This window comes from Leucoraja erinacea, chromosome 2 (assembly GCF_028641065.1).
Source record: "Leucoraja erinacea ecotype New England chromosome 2, Leri_hhj_1, whole genome shotgun sequence".
Classification (NCBI taxonomy): Eukaryota; Metazoa; Chordata; class Chondrichthyes; order Rajiformes; family Rajidae; genus Leucoraja; species Leucoraja erinaceus.
In genome coordinates, this window is record NC_073378.1 from 125,964,656 (window position 1) to 125,980,272 (window position 15,617).

At 43.4% G+C, this 15,617-nt stretch overlaps 1 protein-coding gene across 1 annotated transcript in view; it reads right to left on the reverse strand.

Annotated features, from left to right (window-relative positions):
- Positions 1 to 3,430: 3,430 nt before the first annotated feature.
- Positions 3,431 to 15,617, reverse strand: part of nrp1a (neuropilin 1a) — a 249,136-nt gene continuing 236,949 nt past the window's right edge. Inside the window, exons 15-18 of the mRNA XM_055665192.1 lie at positions 14,541 to 14,812; positions 11,748 to 11,844; positions 9,483 to 9,536; positions 3,431 to 6,972 (exon numbers count right to left, since the gene is read on the reverse strand). Of these exons, the coding sequence (XP_055521167.1) occupies positions 6,686 to 6,972; positions 9,483 to 9,536; positions 11,748 to 11,844; positions 14,541 to 14,812 (710 nt within the window). The 3' untranslated portion in view covers positions 3,431 to 6,685. The remainder of the gene's footprint in view (positions 6,973 to 9,482; positions 9,537 to 11,747; positions 11,845 to 14,540; positions 14,813 to 15,617) is intronic.

Consider the following 15,617-nt stretch of genomic DNA (forward strand, 5'->3'; position numbering starts at 1 on the left):
TTTTGTCAGAGACCTCCCCCTTGACCTTACCGCCATGGGTGGCCCTACCAGGAGCATAGCTCCAGATGCCCAGTAGGTTCATGCTGACCATTGAGCAGCCATTTATATAAATCCTACACTAATCCCATTTTATTTTTTCCACATTCCCATCAATTTTCATGATACGATACAATACAATACGATAATCCTTTATTTATCCCTGGAGGGAAATTGGTCAGCCGACAGTTATATAAAACGCAACAAGATACATGAAATTAAAGTGGCGAGTGGAAAGTCCAGGTTTGGGGACATGCAAATATTGGGGAGGGGGGTGGAGGAATCAATCTACCCCACGACAGAAGGGGGAGGAGTTGTACAGTTTGATAGCTACAGAGAAAAAAAGCATCTCCTGTGGCGTTCTGTGCTGCATGTTGGTGGAACCAGTCTGTTGGTGAAGGTGCTCCTCAGGTTGACCAGTGTGTCATGGAGGGAGTGAGCTGTATGGTCCGAGATGCACTGCAGTTTGAGGAGCATCCTCCCCTCCAAGACCATCTCCCATGAATCCAACTCTGCCCCCAGGACGGAGCCAGCCTTCCTGATGAACTTGTTGATTCTGTTGACGTCTGCGGCCTTCACCCTGCTACTCCAGCTTACCGCCAGATTCCACCTCACCAGGGGCAATTGGCAAAGGTCAAGTAATCTACCAACACACATATCTTTGGGATGTGGAAGGAAACGGGAGTTTCCGGGAAAAACCAATGAGCTCACTGGGAGAACGTGCAAACTCCACACTCACAGCACTGAGAGTCAGGAACAAACCCAGGTCAGTGGAGATGTGAGGCACAGCTCTGGGGTGCACACCGATCACTGTTTGGATGCCTTGCATTAATAGTCGATGAAAAGCTTTGTACCAATGAAATCAGGATTACCTAAGATTTTAATGGCATAAGAAGTAATGGTAACAGATAAACAGCTTACCGAATGGTTTGAAGAAGGGTCTCAATCCGAAACGTCACCCATTCCTTCTATCCAGAGATGCTGCCTGACCCGTTGAGTTACTCCAGCAATTTGTGTCTATAGGAATCAAGTATAATGTTAGAATCGGTGACGCTTTATTCCCACGGAAAAAAAATTCAGAAAACAAAACTTTCTTACCTTTCAGGTATTAAATTTTCATGCACTCATCCAGTTTTTTTTTTTTGTAGACCAAAATAATGCAGGTGCAGACCTTTTATAAATATGCATGTTATTTGGCTGGATGATGCTTACGTGGGTGATACAATGTGGAAACGGGCCACTCGGTCCAACGTGCCCACACCGACCAACATGTCCCATCTACACTGGTCCCACCTGCCTGCGTTTGACCCATATCCCTCTAAACCTGTCCTATCCATGTACTTATACAAGTGTCTTATAAACGTTGCGATAGTACCTGCCTCAACTACCTCCTCTATGCTGATATGTCTTCTCATCATAAAAAAACACCGCTCACTTCTAATCCGACCTGTCGATCATTATTTTGCATCCTCTGCATTGATTTTAACAATATTTATAAACCCTTCTTTTTACTTGCAGGCCTGCAGTCCTTGTGTTTGGAGAAGGGTCTCGACCCGAAACGTCACTCCAGGAGTTACTCCAGGATTTTTCATTCATTTGCTATCCAACCAAAGCTATTACAAATCCCTTAGCAAAGGCCCTGCAATGGATCAAATGCTCAATGACCAGAAAACTCCACTGACAAGACTCTGGATATGCAAACACGATTAGGACCCGTGGCCGTATCATCGACTCAATAGGTCTTTACCCCAGTAGGTTCATATTGACCTTGGAGCAGCCATTTATATGTCCTACACTAATCCCGTTGTATTCAGCCCACATTCCCATCAATTTACCGCCAGATTGCACTTCACCACGGGCAATTTGCAATGGTCAAGTAATTTAGCCACCCACCATATGTATTTGGTCATGGAATGAAACTGGAGCTTCCAGGGAAAACCAATGTGCTCACTGAGAGAACGTGCAAACTCCACGCACACAGCACTGAGAGCCAGGAAGAATCCCAGGCTACTGGAAATGTGAGGCAACCGCCCTGGTGGTGAGTCATAGAGTCATACAGCATGGAAACAGGCCATTCGGCCCAACGTGCCCACACCCACGAACATGTCCCATCTACACTGGTCCCACCTGCCTGCATTTGACCCATATCCCTCTAAACCTGTCCTATCCATGTACTGCACAAATGTTTCTTAAACGTTCCAATACTACCTGCCTCAAGTACCTCCTCTGACAGGTCCGTTCCATATACCCAATACCCTCCGTGTGAAAAAGTTACTACTTGTGTTCACATTAAATCTTTCCCCTCTCACCTTAAACCTATGTCCTCTGGGCCTTAAACCTATGTCCTCAATTCTCCTACTCTGGGCAAGAGACTCTGTGCGTCTGATCTATTCCTTTCATGATTTTGAGCACCTCTATAAAAACACCCCTCATCCTCCTGCACTCCAAGGAATAGTGTCCTCGCCTGCTTAACCTCTGCACCCTTAGCAGCTTGACAACACCTTTCCGATAACATGGTACCCAGAACTGAACACTGTACTCTAAAAGTGGCCTCACCAACGTCTTGTATTAACTGTAACATGACCGCTTTACAGATGACAATGATCTCAAGGAGTTTTTTGCTCAATGGTCAGTTTTACACCACAAGGTGTCATGTTATAGGAAAGATGTTGTCATGCTGGAAAAGCGTACAGGGAAGATTTATGAGGATGTTGCCAGGACTAGAGGGTGTGAGCTCTAGGGAGAGGTTGAGTAGGCTGGGACTCTATTCCTTGGAGCGCAGGAGGATGAGGGGTGATCTTTTAGAGGTGTATAAAATCATGAGAGGAATAGATTGGGTAGATGCACAGAGACTCTTGCATAGAGTAGGGGAATCGAGCATCAGATGACATAGGATTAAGATGAGGAGGAAAAGATTTAATTGGAAACTGAGGGATAATTCTTTTTACACAAAGGGTGGTGGGTGTATGGAACGAGCTGCCAGAGAAGGTAGTTGAGGCTGGGACTAACCCAACATTTGAGAAACAGGCAGACAGGTACATGGATAGGACAGGTTTGGAGGGATATGGACCAAATGCAGGCAGGTGGAACTAGTGTAGCTGGGACATGTTGGCTAGTTTAGGCAAGTTGGGCTGAAGGACATTTTCCCACACTGTATGGCTATGGCAGAAACCTTTTCCATGGTTCTCCTTAAACTAACTTTCAGTTTGTAGAGAATTGTAAAATTGAGGTCAAGCATTTTCCCAAGGGCATCCCCTCGATTACATCATGGAGACCGGATAGTCTATCTCCGAATGCATTTCTAAATAACCAATTGTTCTATGAGATTAACAATTTAATATTCCAGGGATATGTACATAGTGTGTGTTTGAACAAATATCAGGCCGGAAAACCATTGTGAAAACCCTTCTGTTTAATGCACAGCATAGAAATATATACATATAGCAGATCTTCCTTTGATAAAGTACAAACAAATATGAAAATTACAAAGAAAGAAGGAACACTCCACTATTTTTTTTTCAAAGATAGTTTCAAAGTTTTACATCCAAACTTTCTCAGGAGTCTTCACAATTTCCACTGAAACTTCCCAGACATTTTTATTCAAAACCGAGTAGGAAAGGTGATGAGTGTGAGAGCATTTTCACTATTTTCTCACATTACCTCTCCAAACTCAATGTCAGAACATCATATTATGATAGAGAAGGGTTCTGGTTTGACATTTCCATCAAGTGTTAACTGACTCTTAAGTATTTATCTTGCAATCCAGAGAATTCCATATAGCATCAGAATTTATTCTCTCATCATGTTGAAGTTGTCATTACAAATAGAACACAATCAGACCTCAGATATCTGCAAAATCAATGGAAATCCTGGGAGCCATTTTCTTTCCACTCATAGTGGTATTTCCCATTAACCCAATGCCATAAGGTCATAAGTGATAGGAGCAGAATTAGGCCACTCGGCCCATCATGCCTACTCTGCCATTCAATCATGGCTGATCTATCTCTCCCACCTAACCCCATTCTCCTGCCTTCTCCCCATAATCCCTGTCACCCGTAGTAATCAAGAATGTATCCTGGTAGCTCTCTACTGAAGACAATCAACTCAAGTAGGGTTTGGCTCAACGATCAGTTTTTCACCACAAACTCATAGGACAGAAGCCTCTTCTACGATTCGCCATAAACTTTCTTTCAGTTTGTAGAGAATTGTAAAATTGAGGTCAAGCACTTTCCCAGTGGTGGTGGAGGGGAGAATCCCCCTCGATTTACATTATTGAGACCGGACAGTCTGCCTCCTAATGCATTTCTTTGTTTCTCTCTCACTCACTGCAAAGTGGTAGTCGTGGTATTAGGATGACGAGGGGGCACAGGGGGAGGGGAGGTGATGGGAGAGAGAGAGAACAATATTGATCTCAGCTCCCTCAACATTCATCAGTCACGTAAGCCATTAGTGGTAGGATGGACGTATGAATTTGCTGGTCTTCCATGGTCCATATGCAGATGGAATGAAGGAGAACACTAATGGGACCCTATTATGATTCTTCCAGAATGCTATTTTAATACTGCCTTGATTTGCAAATAATAAATAATACCTTTCTCTCCTCCCTACACCTCTTCTAATTTACACCATATATCTCAGTCTGACTCTTGCAGTTCATCTAATGAGATGAGATGAGAGCACACACAGTTTATAATGCTATAACCTTTCCACAAATATGAACCAGAAATTTTCACTGTTAGATTACATGAATCCGAATTATTACTACAGGAATGTTGTCCGCATAGACACTAGACAAACAGATAGTCAGTCATTCATCAAAGCCTGCAGTGTTCTATAATTATTGGTTTCGAGAAAAAAAATACTGTGGCCCAAGTTATTTTGAGATTCACTGGCTAATTCGTTGTTCCCGTATTTAACGGGTTTAAGTACTGATTTGTGGGGATCACAGCAGTTTTGCTGCTGATGAATGATCGAACCAGCTAGTGTTTCTATTGCTCATTTATTTCAATGAAACAGCTCAAGAGCCACTGTCAAACACCACAAACCCCGACCCTGCTCTCTGAGCAGGAAAAGCAAAAATAAACAGGAATTGCTCAAGGCTGTTGTGGTTTTTTGATTCAGCCTGGATGGTTGGCGCAGGGAATTATAGGACACTGCGGCTCAAGGGTCGTCTTGTACTTTTTTAGGTTCCATCTTAAGAATGCACAAAAAAAGTACTGTAGGAAAAGTTTCAATTTAATTAGATCTTTGGAAGGCAGTAGTCATAGATTTGAATACAAGATAATAACACAACAGTATGAATTGTCTAGGCTTTCTGTGTGTCAAAACATTTTGAGTTAAGGCTTTTTTTTCTATTCGTTTTTAAAGCAACACATTACACAAGCAATAATGCCATTAAAAAAGTTTAGGAAAACAATTCAGAAGAGGAACCCTCACAGCAATACAAAACATGAAACAATACAAGAAACATGTTGATCAACTGTATCGCTATAGATATCTGTCATTTTTTTTTTTTCGATAACTTTTTTTTCTCTTTTCTTTACTTATAAACCGATAACCAGAAATGAAATCATATCTCTCCAGCATTGTTCCTACAGCACACTCGTCTAAAGGAGAACAAAAGGAAAATCAACCTTGTAGCGCATGTTTCAGTGCAAGCAATTGTTAATCCAGACCTGTTCATCTGGAGCCAATCACAATGTTATCAGCGTACAGGCAGTTGGCCCGGTGTAGCAAAGATCCTATAGTGGAGCAAGATAGACCACTCCTGCTAAATCCAATGGGCTGACGTGTAGTGCACAACGGAGTGGAACGTGGGCCTTTTTTTCATCCATTTCAGTAACACGACCCGACCCGACCCGACTCGCAGTGTAATCAACGTTGCTGGGGAACAGTTTGTGTTAATAAATTATAATTCTGAAAATGAGAAGATTTTTACCAAATAACTTTTATTTTTACGAGGATGTTTCCGTAACCGGCTTCCGTCTCCACACTAGTTATCTTTGCTCCGCTATGGGATCTTTGGTGTGGAGACGGAAGCCGGTTACGGAAATGGGGACGAAAATTACCCGCGAATCTGCCCATGACCGTACTACGTCTTTTTCGTCGAGTGGGCTATCTTGCTCGCTGTAGGATCTTTGCTGTGTAGCATGTTAACAAGTCATAGTACTTACCCTCGTTACAAAGGATATGACCCCGCCCTCAGTGTCCTGTCAGGCTTAATGCTAATTGTTTTTTTCAAAACTGGACAAAAATCAAAATACTGCATACTCAAAGTATAAAATCTGGACTAATATACAAAAACATAGGTATTTAAAGCCCTTTGGAAACATATTCTGTGAAGCTAAGTCATTATACAAATAGAATGATACAAATTTATAACTCTTTACAGAAAATGATAAATACTTGTAAAATGATCTCACTTGGTCTCAACACCAGCATTTTGTTCATTTAAAACTTTAATTTAAAAATTAAAAAGCAGACTGTTTACACTCTGTTGCTCCTGAGAAAAGCTTGGCTCAGTCACAGACCAGCATTATCCAGAGCTCTTCCCGTCTCTCCAAAGACAAACATATACTACAAAAGAAATCTTCCACGGTTTCACGCGATCCACCTTCCGCCATTTAAACCCCATCCGAGTGCTTCTCTCTCACGCCTCCGAGTAGGAGTTCTGTGAGTTCAGTTTCTCTTTTTTCAGTTTCACACCGTCCACAAGTTCAAAATTGTAGCTCTCGAGCGCGGAGAGGTTCCTGTCCGCCAGTGCACTGTGCCAGCAGGCACAGTAGAGAACAATCCCACAGATGCCCCCCAGAATGACACCCAGAGCGCTCATGGTTATGATGGTGATCAGAATGGGGTCAAGAGTCTTCAGCATGTTTCCAGAACCTCCAGCGTTCTCATAGAAGGCTTTGTCAGTGGAATCCTCAGGGTCCCCCGCTGCAATAAATACATCAACAATCTTTTCAAAGCCTCGCCTTCTGGGTTATTTGCTTGTTTCCGCGTTAACAATATACAATCGAGACAGGTTAGACACAAAATGCTGCAGTAACTCAGCGGGACAGGCAGTATCTCTGGAGAGAAGGAATGGTTGACGTTTCGGGTCGAGACCCTTCTTCGGACCTGTCCGAAGAATATCTGAACATGTCTGAAGAACGGTCTCGTCACCCATTCCTTCTCCCCAGAGATGCTGCCTGTCCCGCTGAGTTACTCCAGCATTTTGTGTCTATCTTCGGTTTAAACCAGCATATGCAGTTTCTTCCTACACATACAATCAAGACAGTGTGGTGGCATGATGGCATAGTGGTAGAGTTGCTGCCTTACAGCATCAGGGGCCCGGGTTCGATCCTGACCATGGGTGCTGTCTGTACGGAGTTTGTACGTTCTCCCCGTGACCTGCGTGGGTTTTCCCCAGGAGCTCTGGTTACCTCCCACACTCCAAAGATGTACAGGTTTGTAGCTTAATTGGCTTAGTTGAATTGTGAATTGTCCCTGGTGTGTGTAGGACACTGTTAGTGTGCGGGGATGGTTGGTCGGCGCAGACTCGGAGTCAGCATCTATGGTGCGAAGGAAGAGGAGACGTTTCGAGTCGAGACCCTTCTTCAGTCTGAAAAAGGGTCTCGACCCGAAACGTCACCTATTCCTTCGCTCCATAGATGTTGTCTTACCCGCTGAGATTCTCCAGCATTTTTTTCTACCTTCAATTTTTCCAGCATCTGCAGTTTTTTCTTAAACTAAACTGAAGGACTATGACCATATGCTTTATTATATAAGTTGTGGAGAAGAGTACGGATTGAGCAGGAATATTTCCAGTTTGTTGGGAACTGATGGTGAGGGGTTGTATTGTTGCATTGGTGAAGAGTAACGATGGCAACAATGAGAAATGGAAACCCTACTTTTCCTGAAGATCGTGAATGATTTCATCACAACCTCAGCTTAACTTTTCTGCCCATTCCCTCGAGTCAAGTTTTAAACAATTCAGTGTCTTGTTGTCTCCTCTACTCTCATTCATTTTGCTCCTCCCCATCAGTGCTAAATCTGAAGAGCAATATAAAGTGCTGGAAGTGGTAGACTGAGCCATTGCTATGAATGCCGAAGACAGACACAAAAAAGCTGGAGCAACTCAGCGGGACAGGCAGCATCTCTGGAGAGAGGGAATGGGTGACGTTTCGGGTCGAGACCCTTCGGACTCCCAATAATGAGTTAAGCATAAAGTAAAATAAATGACTTTACATTGAAAGTGTGAAATAAGAAAGGAAATGGTGCAAAAATTCAGTGAGTTGCATGGCATTCGTGGAATGAGGAAAACACTTAAAGTTTCAGGTTAAAGGGCTTGGTCTGATGAGACCTGAAATGTTAATTCTTAATCACTCCTCACAGATGCTACCTGACCTGCTGAGTAGTTTAGTTTAGTTTATTTTTGAGATACAGCATGGAAACAGACCCTTCGGACCATAGAGTCCACGCCGACCATCGAACACAAGGTCACACTATCTCTATGTTATCCCACTTTCTCATCCGCGCCCGATATACGAGGGACAATTTACAGATTGACCAATTAACCAACAAACCTGCACGTCTTTGGGATATGGGAGAAAACCACAGCACCCAGAGGAAACCCACACAATCACAGGGAGAACATGCAAACTCCACATAAACAACACCCGAGGCCAGCATTTTTTGTTTTTACATAACTTTTTGGCAGTCTCTCTGTTTTTTCTTCACCCCCATCGCTCTCTAGCCTGTTTCTGTATCAGCAGCAAATTTAGCTACAAGTCACTTTTCCCATGTCCATTATATGGATTGTAAATTGTTGAGGTCTCAGCACTGATCTTCTTGGACCAGACATCCATGGATGTGGTTCCCAGGGATCATAAGTCAAAGGGCCATGTCAGGCTGAGTCTGATCTTATGGGGACCTGATGCAGATCCATAACCAGCTCTGGACCAGTGTGAATGGCATGGATCAGTCACTATACATTAGGGTGAGCACTGCTGGGCTCAGATATACCACTGCCCAACTCTGGGGTGCAGTATAGGTGTAAATGAATATCAAGAATGTCATGAGTGGACCAGCAAGTATTTGGATGTGTATGGTGAAAGCAAAACATGCTTCTCATAAGTGGAAATGTTTTTTCTTGTTGAGAAGTGGCCTTCTCTGTAAAGTAGTTTTGTACCACTGCTGCAAGGCTCATTGGAAGTTTCTCCGACCCTACTGACTATCAGCCCCCAAGGTCTGAGATGTCTAATACGGTTACTCTTACAATTAATTTCCTGTAACTAATGTTAAGGTTGGCGAGCGAAAGGGGAAAACGTAACTGGCCATGTGTTGAGGAATATCCAAATCTGTTCTCTAAGCGCAAATCTTCATCTTGTTCTGCCCGTGGCTTGTGATAATAAACATGCTAATGTTCTGCCTCATTTGCTACAGCAACTACGAGAGAGACTTACCAGTGGGAAAAACTGATGTAAAACCATCTGAATCGGGAAAGGCATCACTGGGAGCTGCAGAAAGTTAAAACAGTTCATCAGCACACGCAGGGTTTTCTGGAAGCATTATTTTTTTTACCTACATTTCCTTTCTGCAAAAACCACTGCATATATTCAGGCATACACATCCATATCAATATAATTAGACTCATAGACTTCTATTTATAGTCCACCGTTCAAAACACAGTCCACAAGGTTGAGTCTCTGATCCAGCTACTGTATTAGCGCTGGAGAAAGGCTTCACTCAGTAATTGTTTTGATATGTGGCTCATGTATAATTCACAGAAGCACAGCTACCACATAATTGATTTGAGATTCTACACGAGTACTCCCTGATCCACAAAGATTCTCAAACCAAAGTTCTGGATTTCTCATTGAGCCTTACCTACGTGGGGTTCAGATCTGTCCCACTGTCCTCCAGATTCATAATTTCCCATCTCAGCGGGGAACTATTTAGTTTTAGGCCATAAGTACCTCCAATCTATTCTGATCCCAGCCTGGTGCTTTGAGGATGTCATTCAACTACTACAGCTTCGTTGCTTTCAGTTTAGTGTAGAGATACTACGCGGCAACAGGCCCTTCGGCCCACCGAGTCTGTGCCGACCAGCGATCCTCGCACACCAACGCTATCCTACACACACTGGGAAAATGTTTACATTTACACCAAGCCAATTAACCTACAAGCCTGCGTGACTTATATACCACATAATTGATTTGTGGGGGAAAACCAAAGATCTCAGAGAAAACCCACGCAGGTCACTGGGAGAACGTGCAAACTCCGTATAGACAGCACCCATAGTCAGGATCGAACCCGGGTCTCCGGCGCTGTAAGGCAGTAGCTCTACTGCTGTTGCATCGTGCTGGGAGTCAGTTCTCATGAGCTATTTGTCTTGGTCTTCAGGATCCAGTACCCATATCATCTCCCACCAGGTCTAGTACTTAAAGGCCGGGGTTAGATGTGCCAAGATGTTTGGGAACAGCAATGCATGTGGCCACTACTACCAGCAACTGCTCCTTCAAGCTACACACTACCCTAACATGGAAATTAATTGATGATAATTCATCGCTGTTGGGACTGAAGCTCTGACCGGAAAGCTCTATGGGTGCTCTATCGTTATAGCAACTGCAGCTATCCAAGATGGCAGCTCTCCACCACTTGCTAATGGGCAATGGCCTTCACAGCAACACCCTTGTCCCATAAATTATAAAAGAGATACTGATAGGATTGTGCTGACGTACCCTATACAAAGTAAATGAAGATCAATTGGAATATGGATGTACTCAAGCTGGAAAGAGTATAAAGGACACTTATGAGGATGTAGCCAGGACTAGAGGGTGTGAGCTACAGGGAGATGTTGAGTAGGCTGTGACTCCATTCTTTGGAGCGCAGGAGGATGAGGGGTGATCTTACAGAGGTGCATAAACTCATGAGAGGAATAGATCGGGTAGACACACACTTTTGCCCAGAGTAGGGGGATCGAGGACCAGAGGACATAGGTTCAAGGTGAAGGGGAAAAGATTTAATAGGAATGTGAGGGGTAACTTTTTCACACCAAGCGTGGTGGGTGTATGGAACAAGCTGCCAGAGGAAGTAGTTGAGGCAGCGACTATCCCAACATTTAAGAAACAGTTAGACAGGTACATGGATCGGACAGGTTTGGAGGGATATGGGCCAAATGCAGGCAAGTGGGACTAGTGTAGCTGGGACATGTTGGCCGGTGTGGGCAAGTTGGGCCGAAGGGCATGTTTTCACTGTATCACTCTTTGACTATGATTATCTACGTATCTGAATTCTTGCTACATGCTTTACAGTAAGAACAGAAGATAAGAGACAATGTGAAAACTCTGTTTCATGATCTGTTTGCCATCTTTCAATAAGAAAGCGAGCAAGGTTACAGTAAACTGTGGGTGGAGCAAGAGTCTAGACCAGACCGTGGCCACAAGACTTGTGTGCTGCGGACAGCTTTTGGAAAGTGGTAGGCCAACAATCCACCATTATATGAAAGTGATTCAGCCCACTTTCTGACTGGAACTTCAGGCATAACAATGAATGACAGCATTACCAGTAATTCTGTAAACCCGAAGTAATGACAAATAATTTGGTAAACGGAAAACTGATGGTGGCTTCCCAAATGAACTTCTGACCAGATTCAAGACTAGGGCAGTTGGATAGCCAGTGGTATCATTTCACAACAAAGCTCAGGAAAGACTTTGCTGGGAACTCACCCCTGCATTCCTTTGCATTCCGGTTGCTGACGACCTCCACATTGTGCACAGCCACTTCTCCGTGCTTCCCTTTCCCAACTATTACTTCCAAGCCCACCTACGGAGACAGAGGGGTTCAGAAGCATGAGCAGGGTTTGCGCCAGAGTCACAAGCCGACGGCTTCATCTAAAATCAAATTGTCACATTCAAACTGCATTTCACATGCTGATAGACAATTCTGGGACATTTTCAGGGCGAATCTTGAATCGAATGCAATAATACAGCAAAATATTTTAGCTTAAGTTACTCCAAATTGAACTGGTAGTATTTCAGTGGAATGACACCTTACCTTTCACCTATTTCCATACGTCTTTTCTGTAACCTTCAATTCTTACATTCATTTTTTTGGGGTTTAATTTAAAATTTTACTTTTAAAATGTATGAATGTCTTATCAAGCTGACAATTTATTTCACATAGACACAAAATGCTGGGGTAACTCAGCGGGACAGGCAGCATCCCTGGAGAGAAGGAACGGGTGACGTTTCGGGTCAAGGCCCTTCTTCAGACTAAAGATGGGTCTCGACCCGAAATGTCACCCATTCCTTCTCTCCAGAGATGCTGCCTGTCCCGCAGAGTTACCCTGGCATTTTGTGTATCTTTGATTTAAACCAGCATCTACAGTTCCTTCCTACACAATTTATTTCACATATCGTTTTAAAATAATAATTTCTTCCTAATCCAGTTACATTTTTGACTTTGCTTTACCTTCAGACCTGCACTCTCATGATGTAGCAGCTAAGTTATTAGACTTGAATGTGGTCTATTGATCCAGAAATGTATGTATGCACCCTGCTGCAGAATTTGTATGTAAGTAAAAGATTAATCTGAAATAAAAAAAGTTTATAAGTGATAGGAGCAGAATTAGGCCATTTGGCCCATCAGTCCACTGCCATTCAACCATGGCTGATCTATCTCTCCCTCCTAACCCCATTCTCCTGCCTTCTCCCCATAACCCCTGACACCCGTACTAATCAAGAATCTATCTGTCTCTGCCTTAGAAATATCCACTGACTTGGACTCCACAGTCTTTGGAGATAACTTGGTAATGGTGACCACAAAGTCACGAGTGCATCGCAGGAACCCATCTGGTTCACTAAAGATCTTCAGGAATGAAATGTATCATCCCTATCTCTTCCGGTCATTGTTTGACTCCAGCTGATTCTGCAGTGGTGCAGCAATCTAGTTAGTGACGGATGATAAATGTTGTCCTTGCAACTGTTGTCCACATCCATGATAAAAATTAAATCAACCCTCCCAATATCTATACTTCTGCTTTTGACTTGTCATCATGTCTCATTCTTGTACATCCCAAAGTCCGGTACATGTCAGTCTGAAGAAGGGTTCCAACTCGAAACGTCACCTGTTCCTTTACTCCAGAGATGCTGCCTGGCCCGCTGAGTTACGCCAGCATTTAGAGTCTATCTTTTGCATATTCCAGTGTTACCTACTGGACGTTTCTCTGATCGTCTTTCAATTAGTTTAGTTTAGTTTAGTTTAGAGACGTACAGATCTGTAGGTTATTTGGCGTGGTATAAATTGTCTGTAGTGTTTAGTTTTGTTTAGCGCAGACACAGGCCCTTCGTCCCATCGAGTTTGCACCGGCCAGTGATCCCCGCACATTAACACTATCCTACACACACTAGGGACAATTTACACTTATACCAAGCCAGTTCACCTACAAACCTGTACGTCTTTGGAGTTTGTGAGGAAACCAAAGGTCTCGGAGAAAACCCACGCGGTCACAGGGAGAACGTACAAACTCCATGCAAACAGCACCCGTAGTCAGGATGAAAGCTGGATCTCCGGTGCTGCAAGCGCTGTAAGGCAGCAACTCTGCCGCTGCACCACCCTGTCGCCCTGAACTGAACTGAAAACTATTAACGGAAGAGTTTTGACATCTGAGCAGGCAAATATTTGAACAATATTATGATATTATGACACAATTTGCTTTGTAATGCGATTATGCTTGTCCAATGATAAAGCACAATATGCTTTGTTTGTGGGCTTCACAGCTTACTCGGAGTCATTGTGTCACACTTCAATTAGCTGTGAATGTTCACATTCACAGGTTCTAGGAGTAGAATTAAGCCATTCGGCCCATCGAGTCTACTCCGCCATTCAACTGTGGCTGATCTCTGCCTACTAATCCCATTTTCCGGCCATCTCCCCATAACTCTTGACACCCGTTCTAATCACGAATTTGTCTATCTCTGCCTTAAAAATATTTGCCGACTTGGCCTTCACAGCCCTCTGTGGCAATGAGTTCCACAGGTTCACTATCCTCTGACTAAAGAAGTTCCTCCTCACCTCCTTTTTAATTCTGAGGCTATGACCTCTGGTCCTAGACTCTCCCACCAGTGGAAACATCCTTGCCACATTCACTCTATCTTTGCCTTTCATTATTCTGTAGGTTTCAATGAGGTCCCCCCTCAACCTTCTAAACTCCAGCGAGTTGAGGCTCTATTAAACCTGTTCATCACTGCCTTTTCTTCATTGACATTAAAATGAACTATAATATTGAAATACTTAGAAATTGGGCATCCAAAGAGAAGTAGATGAGCTTTATAGGAGGATGGTTCTTTTTCTGCTGAACATAGACACAAAAAGCTGGAGTAACTCAGCGGGTCAGGCAGCATCTCTGGAGAAAAGGAATAGGTGACGTTTCGGGTTGAGACCCTTCTTCAGACTGAGAGTCAGGGGAAAGGGAAACGAGAGATATAGACGATGATGTGGAAAGATGAAGAACAAATTACCTGATAGACGTGTGAGGATCGTGGGAGGAGCACTCTTCCTTCCTGCCAGTGGCTTCCTTGAGGTCCACCCATGGACCACAGGACATTTATAGGGAAGCCACCTGTCAGCTTTCTTTGGATCACGTTGAAACTGCTGCCACGAGTTCCGCGGATTTGGTACCAAAAGACCAGACAATGGCCGTAACTCGCAAGTGGTAACGAAGGGCTCCATAGTCGAGCTACTTGCTCTTCCTTTTCTCCAATTTTTTCAGTATAGATAAAATGGTCTTTTCCTACATGGACAAAACAAAACACTTAATTCCTTCAGTTATGAGAGAAATCCAACTGTGATATATGATATGCCATTTATTGTCACTATACATGTACAGTGAAATTGAAAGCTGCTCGTACTCAGTGCATACATATAATTTAATACAAAAAACAAGAAACAGAAAAACAAAAAACAGAAGGGAGAAGGGGGGGGGGGAGATAGGTGCACAATTCTGCGGTGCTATATACATATATACAGATGGAAGTCCGGGTGTTGGGCTGTGAAGTCAGTGCATGTGTGAATTTGAATTAAGAGTAGTTATAATTTTCGGAAAGCAACTATGAAGTATAAATTTGGTTAGTTGAATAATCTGGAATTTAAAATAAAAGATACTTGCACTAATTTGACCATGAAATTACTGGACTGTTGTAGATTAATACAGTTTTTACTTATTCTTCAGTTTAGTTTAGCTTGGAGACACAGCATGGAAACAGGCCCTTTGGCCCACCGAGTCTGCACCGACAAGCAATCCCCGCACATTAACATTTTCCTACACACACTAAGGACAATTTTACCTTTATACCAAGCCAATTAACCTACAAACCTGTACGCCTTTGGATTGTGGATGGAAACTGGAGATCCCGGGGAAATTCCATGCAGGTCACGGGGTGAACGTAAAACTCCATACAGACAGCACCCATAGTCAGGATCGAACCCTGGTCTCTGGCGCTGTAAAGGGCCTGTCCCACTATACAAGTTTACCCAAGAGCTCTCCCGAGTTTAAAAAAAATAAAACTCATGGTATGCACGTAGAATGTACGTAGCGG